This window comes from Hemiscyllium ocellatum, chromosome 3 (assembly GCF_020745735.1).
Source record: "Hemiscyllium ocellatum isolate sHemOce1 chromosome 3, sHemOce1.pat.X.cur, whole genome shotgun sequence".
In the NCBI taxonomy this organism is placed as follows: Eukaryota; Metazoa; Chordata; class Chondrichthyes; order Orectolobiformes; family Hemiscylliidae; genus Hemiscyllium; species Hemiscyllium ocellatum.
Window position 1 is genome coordinate 13,462,109 of NC_083403.1, and position 16,602 is coordinate 13,478,710.

The window sequence follows — 16,602 nt, forward strand, 5'->3', positions numbered from 1 at the left end:
ACCAAGCAAATATTTAATAAACACTTCAGTTGATCAGCCTCTGGCACAGTCTTTCGTATAATCATCAACTTTGATGTAACGTTGGCTCTCTCCCTCAGTGAGGGCAGAGGTTACGTCCCCAGGTTCTGCCTTCTCTGTCAGCTGCTCTAATGGAACAGAATGTCCACTCAGTCATTGTAGCTCAGAGCCAACCACATCGCTGTGGGTCTGTAGTTACGTGTACATAAGGACAGCAACTTTCCTTTCCCAAAAGCACATTAAGAACTAGATTCCCTTTTTTAAAAATGACAATCTGGTAGTTTCTTGGCCTTTGTGAGAGTTACAAGCGTTTTCACCCACATTTTTTAGAATTAATCAAATGTAAAATTTCCCCAGCTGGTGGTATTTAAACTAACGTTGCCAGGCTCATTAGTTAGGGCCTGGGATTATTCATCCAGCAACGTAACTACAATGTTACTGCCATCCTATTCTCTACAGGATTTTGGGGCCTGTTAAACTGCCAAGGATGAGTGATCGAAGAAGGTTGGGCATTACAGACCTCTGTGTAACAGGGCTACAAATGATTTGAGAAGGGGGGATGCAGAGAGAGAGAGAGAGATGCAGACAGAGTGAGAGAAATGAAGATAGAGCGAGAGAGGTACAAATAGAGAGACACACACACAGACATAAAGAGAGAAAGGGACACACACATCAGATAGAGTGAGACTCACTCAATGAGAGATCGTCTCACACACACACACACTGTTTGAGATAGTGAGGCACACACACACACACACACTAAGACACACAGACAGAGATTATGGTACTTTTTTTTTCTGGGCCTTCCTTGCTGAAAGCTGTCTGAGATACAGCCTCCAATGAGGAGCTTCCTTTTATTTTCTTTTGTCCAAATATGGTAAACTCAGATCGGCTGCCAGGAGATGAGGAATTCTAAAAAGCTCACAACTGAAATACATCCTTTAAATAAACCATCTCCTGCCTTTTAGTCACAAAGACTTCAAAGCAATACAGATTCCAAGAGACAGAGGCCCCAAGTCAGACCTGCAACCACACTAGCAGAGGGCAGGATGGTCAGATCCAGAGTAAAATTATTTTAGCTGATCTCCTGCGGAGTTCTTCACAAGTTACTGCAGAACTCCACTGACAGCCTTGGCCTGTCCCTTGAAACCCTGCTGCTCAACATCCCACCACCCAAATCAAGATCACTTTGGGGAGACGGAAACTGTTCAGGAAGGCTGGAATTATTTACAGGTTTCAGTCTTCCATTCAAACCACATACTTTCCTCTGTTAAGGACTGAGGACAAATATGAAAAGGGCCACTTGACATCTGCCACAAAGTGGAATATGTTGGTGCCTACTCACAAGCAAAAACCCTGGGGCTGGGGGCTGGGAGGGAAAGAGGAGACAATTCCTAGGGTTTCTCCCTGCCCTTGCTCCACCCCCATGGGGACCAGCAGGGTGTGGAATCCATGTCACACCAAATACTCTCAGCACCTGACCAGCCTGGAGGATCCAACCAAGTGTCTGGAACACAACTTCAACCCCGAATCCTCTGCCTCTGAAAGTTCGAACAGTACTAACTAATTTTCAATTTTGTTATGATGGCTAACATTGAGAACACCAGATAGAAAATTCTGGAAATACTCTGCTGCCCCAGTAGCATCTGTGGAGAGAGAGGATTTCAGGCCTGTGGCTTTTCTCTCTGATGCAGCCCGACTTTCCATGCTTATTTCAACATTCACAGCATTTAATCTGTTTTTAAAATTAACATTGTGTCAATCTTTCTAAAAAGATCTACAAAACCACGACCACTTTCATCTAAAACAGACAAGGACAGCAGGTACCAGATGGAAACCCCAGCACTTTTGCAACTTCCCCTCCCTCACCACCCTAACTTGGCAATATAGTCGCCATTCCTTTCACTGTCGCTGGGTCAAAATCCTGGAATCTTCTTCCTAAGGGCATTGTGAATCTACAGCACATAGACTGCAGCTCACGATCACCTTTTCAAGGGCAACTAACAGACAGGCAATAAATGCCCCAGCTGGTGACACCCGCATCCCTTGAAGGAAAATATGAAATAGAACATAGAACATAGAAAAATACAGCTCAGTACAGGCCCTTCGGCCCTCGATGTTGCGCCGATCCAAGCCCACCTAACCTACAGTCGCCCACTTTCCTCCATATGCCTATCCAATGCCCGTTTAAATGCCCATAAAGGGGGAGAGTCCACCACTGTTACTGGCAGGGCATTCCATGAACTCACGACTTGCTGAGTAAAGAATCTACCCCTAACATCTGTCCTATATCCTTTTGCTGATTGTGTCCATGCAAGAGAAATTATAATCAATTGTCTTTCCCCTAAAATAGATATGTGAAATAGTCAAATCTCAGGGACACCATTTTACTCACAACTCTCCCTGTAACTGGTTCAGGCCTCACCAACTCAGTCCAGCAGGTAAACTTCACTAAACAAACTAGTGAAATGCCTAGCATTTATAATCTAATCTGCTTCGAAAGAAATAGTTTTTTTTTACATTTAAATGTTTGATTTCCTTAAATGTAGTTTACCTTTGCACTGTGCCCATGGTAAGGTTTGAACATGCATTCCCTGCACATTTCCCAGGCTGAATGGCCTCTTTATGGTCTGTCGAGTAAAAAATGAGGTCTGCAGATGCTGGCGATCACAGCTGCAAATGTGTTGCTGGTCAAAGCACAGCAGGCCAGGCAGCATCTCAGGAATAGAGAATTCGACGTTTCGAGCATAAGCCCTTCATCAGGAATGAGAGAGAGTAGCCAAGCAGGCTAAGATAAAAGGTAGGGAGGAGGGACTAGGGGGAGGGGCGATGGAGGTGGGATAGGTGGAAGGAGGTCAAGGTGAGGGTGATAGGCCGGAGTGGGGTGGGGGCGGAGAGGTCAGGAAGAGGATTGCAGGTTAGGAGTTGAGGGAACCGACTGAGACAAGGTGGGGGGAGGGGAAATGAGGAAACTGGTGGCTAGTTTATGATTAATCTCAACCTTGACATTGGTGTGGTGTAACTAGACTAGCAATAGGTCGCAGTTTAATTTCAGTCTTTTAGCATTATTTCTATTACAAACAAACAGTCTTCATTTCAGATATTACACCCACAGTTTTCCTAAGTCCAAATTCCAGAGTTTTCTGCACAGACATGAACAATCCTACCTGCTAAACAAACTCCTCAGTTTTTGGCAATGACTTTTTTTGCTCACTCCATACTGACTGTCATAAAGAATTTTCCCTGTTCTCTACTTCAAATATTCCTCGTTACTCAGAGGGAACTTACACCCCACTGCTGCAGGTGAAATGCTCCTGCACACTGATACAGTTAGAGGCCTAAACAGGATACAAAATGAATACAAAAGCAAGATGGTGGACAAAGGCACGTCCCTCCCTGATGCACTCGATGCCTTGGTTTGAGCAGAATGCCAGGGGCGTGGTGACATCTGCCCCAATAGCCCTGGACACACCTGTTCCCTCAGTCACCTCTCCAGATGTCAGGTTGGTATTCCTGGAGTCAACCCCAAGGAAGGTGATGGGCTGAGTTGTCAGATCCTGTGTGGACCCACTGGTGGAGATATTCCCTTCAAATCGCTCCCTCCTACAAGTCAAAATCCCCACCTGCTTCGAGAAGCCACCATCATGCCCATCTCTGAGAAAGCACACGCAATGTGCCTGGATGATGACCACTCAATGGTTCTGACCTCAATAATCAAGAAGTGCGATAATCAAAAGAGACTGGATGTGGCCCACATCAACTCCAATCTCCCAGCCTGCCGTGATCCCCTATAATTTGTCCACCGATGGAATAGTGCCACAGCCGAGGGGGCATCCCTGGCCCTGCATTCATTCCTGGAACATCTGAACAACAAGGACACAGTCATTAACACCTTAATCCCCATCAAACTGATCTCAAAATGGTGACCTAGGTCTTGGCTCTGTCCTCTGCAAATGGATCTTCAGCTCTCTGGCCCACAGACAGTGGAGATAGGTAACTGCCTCCACAATAACACTCAACACTGGACCCTCGCAAGGAGGTGTCCTCAGCCCCCTCCTGTACTCCCTGTACACCCATAAATTGTGTTGCCAAATTCCAAAAGAACATCATCTATAAGTTCGCTGATGACACCACCCTAGTAGGATGGAAATCCAATAATGACAAGTCAAAGTACAGAAGGGAGATAGAGGGCTTGGTGACATGGTGCAGTGAGAACAATCTCTCTCTCAACATCAGCAAAACTAAAGAACTAATCGTGGATTTCAGAAAGAAAGGAGAAGGACACCCTCCCGTCTACATCAAAAGGAACGGAGATCGAGGGTGAAGAGCATTCCTTGGAGTGGAGATAACTGACAACTTGGCCTGGATTCCCCACATAGGTGTGACAGTCAAGAAGGCACAACAATGCCTCTTCTTCCTCAGGCAGCTCAGGAAATGTGGCACGTCCGTAAGGACCCTCGCCACCTTTTACCATTGAGAGCACTCTGTCTGGGTGCAGAGTGGCCTGGTACGGCAGCTGCTCTGTCCAGGACCAGAGGAAACTACAGAAGGTGGTATGCACAGCCCAGACCATCATGGAAGCAGACCTTCCATCCATGGACTCCAGTTACATGGCTCGTTGCCACATCAAAATCCCCAGGAATGATCTCCCACAACCTCTTCCATCAGGCAGTAGATACAGAAGCCTGAACACATGCACCAGCTGGTTCAGGTTCAGCTTCTTCCTGGCTGTTATTAGACTGATAATGGCCTCTCTCGCCTCCAGTCATGCTGATCTTGCTAATGCTGATCTCGCCTAGTGCATGCCTTGTACAATGTAACCTGTATGCCTCTGTCTAAGTCTTTTTGATCTGCCTGTACTGCTCGTAAACAAAGCTTTTCACTGTACTTCAGCACACATGACAAAAATCAATCAAGATAGATGCACTCCTGTGCCTATTCCCCCTAAATCACCGCCCTGCTATCCTCTCTTCTCTTTTAGCTCAGTGTCACATTTCCTGAAGTCATAGAAGTCGACAGCACAGAACAAAGGCCCTTTGGCCCATCGAGTCAACACTAATCTAAAACCATCACCTAACTATTCTAAAAACACCAAGTTATAGTCCAACAGGTTTAATTGGAAGCACACTAGCTTTCGGAGCGACGCTCCTTCATCAGGTGATTGTTGGACTATAACCTGGTGTTGTGTGATTTCTAACTGTGTACACCCCGGCATCTCCAAATCATGACTAACTATTCTAACCCCAGTATCCAGCACTTGACCCATAGCCTTGGATGCTTTGGCATCGGAAGTGTACACTCAAATACTCCTTAAATATTAGGAGATTCTGTGTCAACCACCCTTACAGGCAGCAAGTTCCCGAGGAAGCAGAGTTAACATTTCTTCAGTGTTCTGAAGAAGGGTCACTAGACTCGAACCATTAACTTTGCTTTTTCTCCACGGCTGCCCTCAGACCGGCTTTCTCCAGCGATGTCTAATTTTATTTTTGATTTCCAGCGTCCACATTTTTTGCCGAATCTGTCCAACCTTTTCATAACGGAAGCTCTCCGGCCCAGGTAACATCCTGGTAAATCTCCTCTGCACCATCTCCAAGTGCAAATGCAACCCTCCTTTAATGTGGTTTCCTGAATTTCACATAATACTCCAGCTGCAGCTTCACCAGTGTTTCACACAGTTCCAACCAAACTGCCAGGCTCTTAAATTCTTATCTGCAAATGTGTTGCTGGTCAAAGCACAGCAGGCCAGGCAGCATCTCAGGGATAGAGAATTCGACGTTTCGAGCATAAGCCCTTCATCAGGATGAAGGGCTTATGCTCGAAACGTCGAATTCTCTATCCCTGAGATGCTGCCTGGCCTGCTGTGCTTTGACCAGCAACACATTTGCAGCTGTGATCTCCAGCATCTGCAGACCTCATTTTTTACTCTTAAATTCTTATGCCTCATCTAATAAAGGCAGGGCAAAATCAAAAAGCTGAAAAGTTATAGTCAATCATGTGTTGAGACTTGGCTAGATCACATTCGGAGTACCCTGAATATTTCTGGTCTCCATATTCTAATAAGTGCACCAGCAAAAAGACAGACTCACAGAGCCATGCAGCACGAACACAGAGCTTTCATTCCAACCAGTCCACGCCAACCATAATCCCAAACTAAACTAGTTCCACCTGCCTGGTCCATCTCCTCCCAAACATTTCCTATTCATGAATTTATCCAAATGTCTTTTAAATGCGGTGTCTGTACCTGCATCCATCGCTACTGTATTAAAAATAAAGTTGCCCCTCATGTCCTTTTCAAAGTCATAGAGATGTACAGCACGGAAACAGACCCTTCAGTCCAACTCCTCTGTGCTGACCAGATATCCTAAATTAATCTAGTCCCATTTGCCTTTATTTGACCCATATCCCTCCAAACCCTTCCTATTCATACACCACCCAGATGCCTTTTAAATGTTGTAATTGTACCAGCCTCCATCACTTCCTCTGGCTGATCATTTCCTACATGTGCCAACCTCTACATGAGAAAGTTGCCCCTTATGTCCCCTTTAATTCTTTGCCCTCTCACCTTAAACCTATGCCCTCTAGTTTTAGACTCTCCTACCTGTTGGACTATAACCTGGCGTTTTTAGAATAGTTTGGGAAAAGACTGTGACTATTCACCCTAACCAGGCCCCTCATGATTTTATAAACCTCAATAAAAGTCACCCCTCAAACTCCTCTGCTCCCAGCCTTTCCTGTCTTTTTTTGTATCTCTCAAATCTTCCATTCCCAGCCACATGCTGGTAAATCGTTTATGAGCCCTTTCTAGTTTAATAACATCCTTCCTAAAGCAGGGCAGCCAGAATTGCACACAGTACTCCAGAAGAGGTCTCTCCAACATCCTGTACAACCTCAACATGACATCGCAGCTTCTACACTCAAAAGATCTGAGCAATGAAAGCAAGCACGCTAACCACCTCCTTAACCCCCCTGGCTTATCCGTGATGCAAATTTCAAAGAATTACATACCTGAACCCTAGGTCTTTCTGTTCTACAACACGCCCCACCAATAATTGTAGAAGTCCCGCCCATGTTTGTTTTACCAAACCTCACATTTATCCGAATTAAATTGATGGGCGGCACGGTGGCACAGTGGTTAGCACTGCTGCCTCACAGCGCCAGAGACCCGGGTTCAATTCCCGCCTCAGGCGACTGACTGTGTGGAGTTTGCACGTTCTCCCCGTGTCTGCGTGGGTTTCCTCCGGGTGCTCCGGTTTCCTCCCACAGTCCAAAGATGTGCGGGTCAGGTGAATTGGCCATGTTAAATTGCCCGTAGTGTTAGGTAAGGGGTAAACGTAAGGGTATGGGTGGGTTGCGCTTCGGTGGGGTCGGTGTGGACTTGTTGGGCCGAAGGGCCTGTTTCCACACTGTAATGTAATCTAAACTCCACCTGCCACTGACCCAATGATAAAGATCTCTATGTAACCTTCAATAGCCTTCTTCAATGTTCACTCTACCACCAAACTTTGAGGTCATCTGCTAACTATGCCTCCTATATTCTCATGCAAATCATTTATATAATGACGGAAGGAGAAGTTGGATAGACACAAGGTGACTGCAGAACCGAGAGGCTGAGGAAAGGCTGAACTGGCTCAAGCTCTTCTATTTTCTGGATAAAAAGGCCAAGATTGACTTGATGCAGCTTTTTTTAAAAAAAAGATGACGAGAGGGTCCACTAAGGCAGGCATGAAGAGAAGGATTCTGTTTATTTGAGGAATCAGAACTAGAGGGCACTTATAAAGGTCGCTCGCTGATAAACCCAAGGGGGAATTCAGCAGAAAACACACATTTCAGTTCGGAAGAACAGTCATATTGGACTCGAGATGTTAATTCTGCTGCCAGACCTGCTGAGTTTCTCCAGCATTTTTTTGCTTTTTATTTCAGGAGAGACTTTACCCAGAGAGAGAGGTGAGAAAGTGGAAGATGTCGAAACAGAATTGGGTCATTCGGTCCATTGAGTCCACTCGATCATGGCTGATGTGTTTCTCAAACCCATTCTCTTGCCTTCTCCCCCATCTCTCTAGACCCTTTATGAATTAAGATAGTGATGGATAGATTTGGCCTTCACACTCCTCTGTGGCAATGAGTTCTACAGATTGAACAAATTCCTCCTCATCTCAGTTCTGAAGGTTTGTCCCTTCACTCCGAGACTGTACCCTTGGGTCCTAGTCTCTCCTACTAGCGGAGACATCTTTTCCATGTCCACTCTATCCAGGTCTCTCAGTATTCGGTAAGTTTCAATCAGATTCCCCTGGTCATTCTAAAGTTCATGGAGTACAAGTCCTCAACTGCTCTTCATATGAAAAGCCCTTCATCCCCAGGATCATTCCTGTAAAACCTCCATTGGATCCCCTCCAACAGCAGCACATCCTTCCTTAGATACAGGGCCCAGAACTGCACACAATATTCCAAATGTGGTCTGATCAGAGCCTTGCACTGCTGAGGCTATACATCCCTGCTCTTGAAATCAATGCTATCACTGCATTTGCCTTCCTATCTGACAACTGAACCTCTCCTGGCCTGTCCAAATCCTTCTACACTCTCCCCATTTTCTCAATACTATCTTTGTGTTTCCTGGAAACATAGCTGCGATGCCCTCAGTTTGTTCATTCAGATCATTAATATATCCCATGAACGGTTGAGACCCCTTCTCAACAGAACTCCACACCGCCTGCCATCCTAGAAAAGACCCCTTTATCCCCACTCTCTGCCTTCTGCCAGTCTGCCAATCCTCTATCCATGCCAGTACCTTGCCCCTAACACCGTGGGCTCTTACCTTATTTAGCAGCTTGTCAAATGCCTTCAGGAAACCCAAATAGATCACATCCACTGGTTCTCCTTTGTCTAATTTACTCATTACTTCCTCAAAAGAAACCTAACAGATTTGTCAGGCGTAACCTCCCCTTGACAAGGCTATGCCGACTCAGCCCCACGCATTCCCAGGGTACTTCACATTCTCAAGCCTTATAGCAGATTCTATCAACACCCAAAGTCAGGCCAAATAGCCGACAATTTCCATCTTCTGCCTCTCTCTCTCTCTCTCTCTCTCTTCTTATACAGAAGTGTCACATTACCCATTTTCCTATGGGACCCTCCCTGATTCCAGTGATTCCTGCAAGATCACCACCAATGCCTCCTCAGCGATCTCCTGCTGAACTCTGGGGGCCTTGTCCATCTGGTCTGGGTAATCTACCCACCAGAAGGAAGGCCTTTCAGCTTCCCCAGCACCTCCTTCTTACTTATGGCCAACTCTGCCCCCTGGCCCTCAACGTTCTGGTATGCTGCTGGCGTCTTCCACTGTGAAAACTACACAAAGTACCGGTTTGGATTTCCCCACCATTTCTTTGTTCCCTATTACTGCTTCTCTCGCCTCATTTTCCAAGGATTCAATGTCCATTTTTGGCTTTTTCTTATCTTCTTTTCCATTACTAGCTGGCTTATTCTGATATTGCTTCTTCTCCACCCTTATTTCTTTTTTTTTAAAACAAAACACGTTATCCTCTGCTGGTTTTTAAAATGTTTCCCAATCCTCTGGCTTCCCATTAATCTTCACCATATAAGCTCTTTCTTTAGCTTTTATACTGCCCCAACTTCCCTTGTCAGCTATTGTTGCCTCATTCTCCCGTTAGTGTGTTCATCTTTCTTGAGGATAAATTTCTGCTATGTCTCCCCAGTCACCCACAGAAATGAGTTTTCAGAAGATTTGTAGCCCATAAACCCACCAACACACTAAAACAGCAGCGAATGAACTTGAAATACCCCATACAGACAACTAACGCCATTTACAAAATACCGTGTAAGAACTGTACCAAATACTACATTCGACAAACAGGCAGAAAACCAGCCACCAGGATACACGAACACCAACTAGCCACAAAACAACATGACCCTCTCTCACTGGTATCCTTACATACAGATGAGGAACGACACCACTTCGACTGGGATAACACATCCATCCGAGGACAAACCAAACAGAGACACGCACGAGAATTCCTAGAAGCATGGCATTCCAACCGGAACTCTATTGACAAACACGTTGACTTGGATCCCATTTACCACCCCCTGAGAAATAGAACAGGAAATGACTCCACCACAGGAAATGACATCACCAACCCAAAGAAACCCAAACATATAAATAGAAAGCAGGAATTAATCAGCAGCGCTTCGCCTGGAGGCTCACTGAAGATGTTACCTAGTAGGGTGATGAAACGTCTGGAAATGAACCTTCCAGCTCAGCGAGCAAACCTACAACCAGTACCCACAGAAACCCCTGCCATTGCTGTTCCACCATCTTCTCCGCTATAGTGCTATGACAGGCAATAACAGAGACAAACAATTCAGATGCATTTCAAGGGGGAGCTGGATAAACAGGCAGGAGTAAGCCTATAGAAGGCTCTGCTGCTCAGTTAGATGGAGCCTAAATACCAGCTGAAGGGCTTGCTTCTGGGCTGTACATTCAACCTAATTCTACGCGTCTAGAGGAAAGGAGGTTCTGATCCATTGCTTGTCATTTCATATATTCGCTGGCAATCTACTGCCCCAAACTCCCTTGGGCACCATACCATAGCATCTTGTCCTGCCTGTCCCTGTGCCACGAACAGCTCACCACATTATGAAGGTGTTGGCAGACACAGGAATGGTGTATCATCCCTTTTCATGTGAAAAACAAATGCAAGTTCTATTCCAAGAACTGGCATTGCTATAGCAACATGTCCCACAGTTGTGTGACTGAGTGAAGGGTTAGAAAGGGAACTTGCCTCTTTGCACTTCACTTCAAGAAATCATTTGCAATCACAGCTGTTCCTCAGTGTCCACTTTCCCCAAATCCTCACATCCACTGCCTCCCTCCCAATAACTTCCCCAGGGACCCTCGAAGCTTTCACTCCTGCTGCAGTTGTAAACCATTCAGCCCATCGCCTGTTCTAGCTCTTTGAAAGAGAAATCCATTGTTTCCCAACCCCTCACTCTTCCTTGTGTTCCTGCAGCTTTACCCCTTTAAATCAGATCAATCGCTGAGGTTGGAGGATCTGAGCTCTAGGGAGAGGCTGAACCAGCTGGGGCTGTTTTCCCTGGAGCGTCGGAGGCTGAGGGATGACCTTATAGAGATTTACAAAATTATGAGGGGCATGGATAGGATAAATAGACAAAGTCTTTTCCCTGGGGTCAGGGAGTCCAGAACTAGAGGGCATAGGTTTAGGGTGAGAGGGGAAAGATATAAAAGAGATCTCAGGAGCAACTTTTTCACGCAGAGGGTGGTACGTGTATGGAATGAGCTGCCAGAGGATGTGGTGGAGGATGGTACAATTGCAACATTTAAGAGGCATTTGGATGGGTATATGAATAGGAAGGGTTTGGAGGGATATGGACCGGGTGCTGGCAGGTGGGACTAGATTGGGTTGGGATATCTGGTCGGCATGGACGGGTTGGACCGAAGGGTCTGTTTCCGTGCTGTACATCTCTATGACTATGACTCTATGACACTCCCCTAGTTTCTTCCCTGACCTTTAGAGGCTACACAACCATCCTCCCCACCCCCTCTCTCTGTGAGAAGTGAGCCTGAACTCATCTTGTGCCCATCCCAACCCCTCCCCACTGTCCTCCTGGACTCAGCCTGACTCACCCGGTCTCCTCTCAAGCCACCCACCCTCACCTTCGCCACACTTCCCCAGCTTTAGCCCACTCCCCCCCCACATCCTATGCCATTGTGCTCCCTCCCCACAGAGCTCTTCATTCACATGGAGATCAAACTTGAGGAAAAAGCCTTCTTGAGATCAAATGAATCAAAAAAAATATTCCTGTCTCGTCACTCAACGAGATCAAGTGACTGAATATATAACTGGTATGAATAGTCAAGAGGGGCTGATGGAAGGGGCAGTGAGAATGAGTGAGAAATGGGGAAGGGAAGGAGAAAGAAAAGCAGAGAGATGGAGGCATCGAGAGAGAAAGAGCAAAAGGCAGACATAGAGGCAAAGTTGGGAGGGGGACCATTTTACATATATAAAACACATAATAATTGTGCCAACGTTCACTTCTGTACGACATTTCACAGGAACATGGGCATAAGAATGTAAGAGTAAAACAAATTAGGTCATTTTAAAGACTGTTTGCCTTTTAATACTCTGTTTTCTTGCGAACTGGGGAGAGGTTAGACAGATTAAGTAAATCCAGGACTATTGCAAATGTCTCTGACACGCTGGAGAAGCAGCTCCGTAATAGATTCAGCATTTCAGAAGGAGGGAATAATATGTTCTTTTACAACCGCAGAATGACTAAAACATCAGCTGAGGAAACAGGAGAGAGAGAGAGACACAGACAGAGACAGAGACAGAGACAGAATCCAGCCAACAGGCAATGGAAGAAATACTACACATTCCCTGAGCATCATCATTAACATCGCCTGTTTCACCGAAAGCAAGCTGACAGGAGTTATTTGGAAATAAATGAGATGGACAGAAACCCCAGGCAAAAAGGCACTTTTGTACACATTCAGATCAACGAAAAAGCACAGCAACTTTGTTCAGCTACATTGCTACAATTCTACCTAGTGGGAATCATAACATGAGATAGAGGCACAGGAAAGCAAGAGAGAGAGAGAGAGAGCGTGCGCGCAAGAAAAGATTTTTTTGTGAAAGAAAACATTTATAATCAGATAAAATACAAAGATCAACCTTCAAATTAAAGAGGAACATACAGAGCTCATATAGAAAGAGATATACACATGAGAGCAATTTATATCAGAATATATGTATTAGAGACAGTATATCAGACATATAGAGTTCATATCTATAAATACATTTACAGAGTACATATACATTAAAGGCAGAATTTATACATATCAGTTTATTCATATAAAGGGTACATATATAGAGTTAGGTATGTTCAAGATACGTGCAGAGTTTACACACAAAGTACAATACATTATAGAGAGACAATGCGTTAGACAGACATAAACAGGACATAGACATTGGAAAGACATACATTCGAGAGACAATCCACCCGAGATAGACAGAGGTGAATGAGACGGAGTTACTCTAGCTCTGTTAGGAGTTGAAGTTGCCCCAGTCCTATGGATTTAAAGGGCCCTTACCCAATCCTGGGATGAAGGTGTTGAGGAAGAGGCAGAATACAGCCAGAGGGAAAGGCATGTAGGGGATGGCCGCTCTCAGGCAACTCTTCTTCTCCCGGACCTGGATGACCACCCCACGGCTGGAAGACGTGGCCGTGACATTGACTGATTGGTCCATGGCGAGTGTTCGAGCCCCGGCCAGAGCGGGAGAGCCACAGAGAGAGAGAGAGAGAGCAGGTACAAGCCCGTATTCACTCAGACACAAGCGGAGCCCACTGCTAGCACCAGCACAGGCGGAGCGATCACAACAATGAATGGGACTGCGTTAAAGGGACAGGCGCCGGATTAAAGGGACAGGCTCTGGGTTAAAGGGACAGACCATGGGTTAAAGGGACAGGCACCAGATTAAAGAGACAGACTCTGGGTTAAAGGGACATGCTCCGGGTTAAAGGGACAGGCAGCGGGTTAAAGGGACAGGCACCGGATTAAAGGGACAGGCAATGGGTTAAAGGGACGGGTTTTTGTTTAAAGGGACGGGCACTGGGTTAAAGGGACAGGCAATGGGTTAAAGGGACAGGCTCTGGGTTAAAGGGACAGGCACCAGATTAAAGAGACAGACTCTGGGTTAAAGGGACATGCTCCGGGTTAAAGGGACAGGCAGCGGGTTAAAGGGTCAGGCGCCGGATTAAAGGGACAGGCACCGGATTAAAGGGACAGGCAATGGGTTAAAGGGACGGGTTTTTGTTTAAAGGGACGGGCACTGGGTTAAAGGGACAGGCGCCGGATTAAAGGGAGGCAATGGGTTAAAGGGACAGACCATGGGTTAAAGGGACAGGCTCTGAGTTAAAGGGACGGGCACTGGGTTAAAGGGACAGGCTCTGGGTTAAAGGGACGGGCTCTGGGTTAAAGGGACGGGCACTGGGTTAAAGGGACAGGCTCTGGGTTAAAGGGACAGGCACCAGATTAAAGAGACAGACTCTGGGTTAAAGAGACAGGCTCCGGGTTAAAGGGACAGGCAGCGGGTTAAAGGGACAGACCATGGGTTAAAGGGACAGGCTCTGGGTTAAAGGGACGGGCACTGGGTTAAAGGGACAGGCTCTGGGTTAAAGGGACGGGCTCTGGGTTAAAGGGACGGGCACTGGGTTAAAGGGACAGGCGCCGGGTTAAAGGGACAGGCTCTGGGTTAAAGGGACAGGCCATGGGTTAAAGGGACAGGCACATGGTTAAAGGAACAGCGCCAGATTAAAGAGACAGACTCTGGGTTAAAGAGACAGGCACCAGGTTAACGGGATGGGCTCTGGGTTAAAGGGACAGGCACCGGGTTAAAGGGACAGGCTCTGGGTTAAAGGGACAGGCACCGGGTTAAAGGGACAGGCACCGGGTTAAAGGGACGGGCTCTGGGTTAAAGGGACAGGCACCGGGTTAAAAGGACAGGCTCTGGGTTAAAGAGACAGACTCTGGGTTAAAGGGACAGGCACCGGGTTAAAGGGACAGGCTCTGGGTTAAAGAGACAGACTCTGGGCTAAAGGGACAGGCACCGGGTTAAAGGGACGGGCTCTGGGTTAAAGGGACAGGCGCCGGGTTAAAGGGACAGACTCTGGGTTAAAGGGACAGGCACCGGGTTAAAGGGACAGGCTCTGGGTTAAAGAGACAGACTCTGGGTTAAAGGGACAGGCACCGGGTTAAAGGGACAGGCTCTGGGTTAAAGGGACGGGCACCGGGTTAAAGGGACGGGCTCTGGGCTAAAGGGACGGGCACCGGGTTAAAGGGACAGGCTCTGGGTTAAAGGGACAGGCGCCGGGTTAAAGGGACAGGCTCTGGGTTAAAGGGACGGGCTCTGGGTTAAAGGGACAGGCACCGGGTTAAAGGGACAGGCTCTGGGTTAAAGGGACAGGATCTGGGTAAACGGGACAGGCACATGGTTAAAGGGACGGGCACCGGGTTAAAGGGACAGGCTCTGGTTTAAAGGGACGGGCTCTGGGTTAAAGGGACAGGTGCCGGGTTAAAGGGACTGGCTCTGGGTAAAGGGACAGGCGCCGGGTTAAAGGGACGGGCACTGGGTTAAAGGGACAGGCTCTGGGTTAAAGGGACAGGCTCCAGATTAAAGAGACAGACTCTGGGTTAAAGGGACGGGCGCCTGATGAAATAGACAGGCTCTGGGTTAAAGGGATCGGCTCTGGGTTAAAGAGACAGGCACTGGTTTAAAGGGACGGGCACTGGATTAAAGGGATGGGCACTGGATTAAAGAGACAGGCACTGGTTTAAAGGGACGGGCACTGGATTAAAGGGATGGGCACTGGATTAAAGAGACAGGCTCTGGGTTAAAGGGACAGGCTCTGGGTTAAAGCGATCGGCACTGGTTTAAAGGGACGGGCACTGGATTAAAGGGATGGGCACTGGATTAAAGGGACAGGCACTGATTTAAAGGGACGGGCACTGGATAAAAGGGATGGGCACTGGATTAAAGAGACAGGCTCTGGGTTAAAGTCACAGGCACCCGGTTAAAGGGACTGGCTCTGGGTTAAAGAGACAGGCACTGGATTAAAGGGATGGGCACGGGGTTCAAGAGACAGGCTCTGTGTTAAAGGGACAGCCACCAGGTTAAAGGGACAGGCACGGGGTTAAAGGGACAGACTCTGGGTTATTGGGACGGGCTCTGGGTTAAAGAGACAGGTTCTGGGTTAAAGGGACAGGCTCTGGGTCAAAGGGACATGCACTAAATTAATGAGACAGGCACTGGATTAAAGAGACAGGCACTGGGTGAAAGCGACAGGCACTGGGTTAAAGAGAGAGGCACTGGATTAAAGGGACGGGCTCTGGGTTAAAGAGACAGGCACTGGATTAAAGGGATGGGCTCTGGGTTAAAGAGGCAGGCTCTGGGTTAAAGAGACGGGCACTGGATTAAAGGGATGGGCTCTGGGTTAAAGAGACAGGCTCTGGGTTAAAGAGACGGGCTCTGGGTTAAAGGGAAATGCACTGGGTTAAAGGGATGTGCACTGGATTAAAGGGATGGGCTCTGGGTTAAAGAGACAGGCTCTGGGTTAAAGAGACGGGCACTGGATTAAAGGGATCGGCTCTGGGTTAAAGGGACGGGCTCTGAGTTAAAGAGACAGGCACTGGATTAAAGGGATCGGCTCTGGGTTAAAGGGATGGGCTCTGGGTTAAAGGGACAGGCTCTGGGTTAAAGAGACAGGCTCTGGGTTAAAGGGACGGGCACTGGATTAAAGGGACAGACACTGGATTAAAGAGACAGGCACTGGATTAAAGGGATGGGCTCTGGGTTAAAGGGACGGGCACTGGATTAAAGGGACAGACACTGGATTAAAGAGACAGGCACTGGATTAAAGGGATGGGCTCTGGGTTAAAGAGACAGGCACTGGGCTAAAGGGACGGGCTGTGGGTTAAAGGGATGGGCACTGGATTAAAGGGATAGGCACGTATTAAAGGATCGGGTTCTGGGTTAAAGGCACAGGCACGAGGTT

At 47.2% G+C, this 16,602-nt stretch overlaps 1 protein-coding gene across 1 annotated transcript in view; it reads right to left on the bottom strand.

Moving 5' to 3' along the window:
* stum (stum, mechanosensory transduction mediator homolog) overlaps window positions 1-13,347 on the bottom strand; it is a 45,174-nt gene extending 31,827 nt beyond the window's left edge. Inside the window, exon 1 of the mRNA XM_060855729.1 lies at window positions 13,142-13,347. Coding sequence (XP_060711712.1) covers window positions 13,142-13,298 — 157 coding nt within the window. The 5' untranslated portion in view covers window positions 13,299-13,347. The remainder of the gene's footprint in view (window positions 1-13,141) is intronic.
* Between the last annotated feature and the right edge of the window lie 3,255 nt (window positions 13,348-16,602).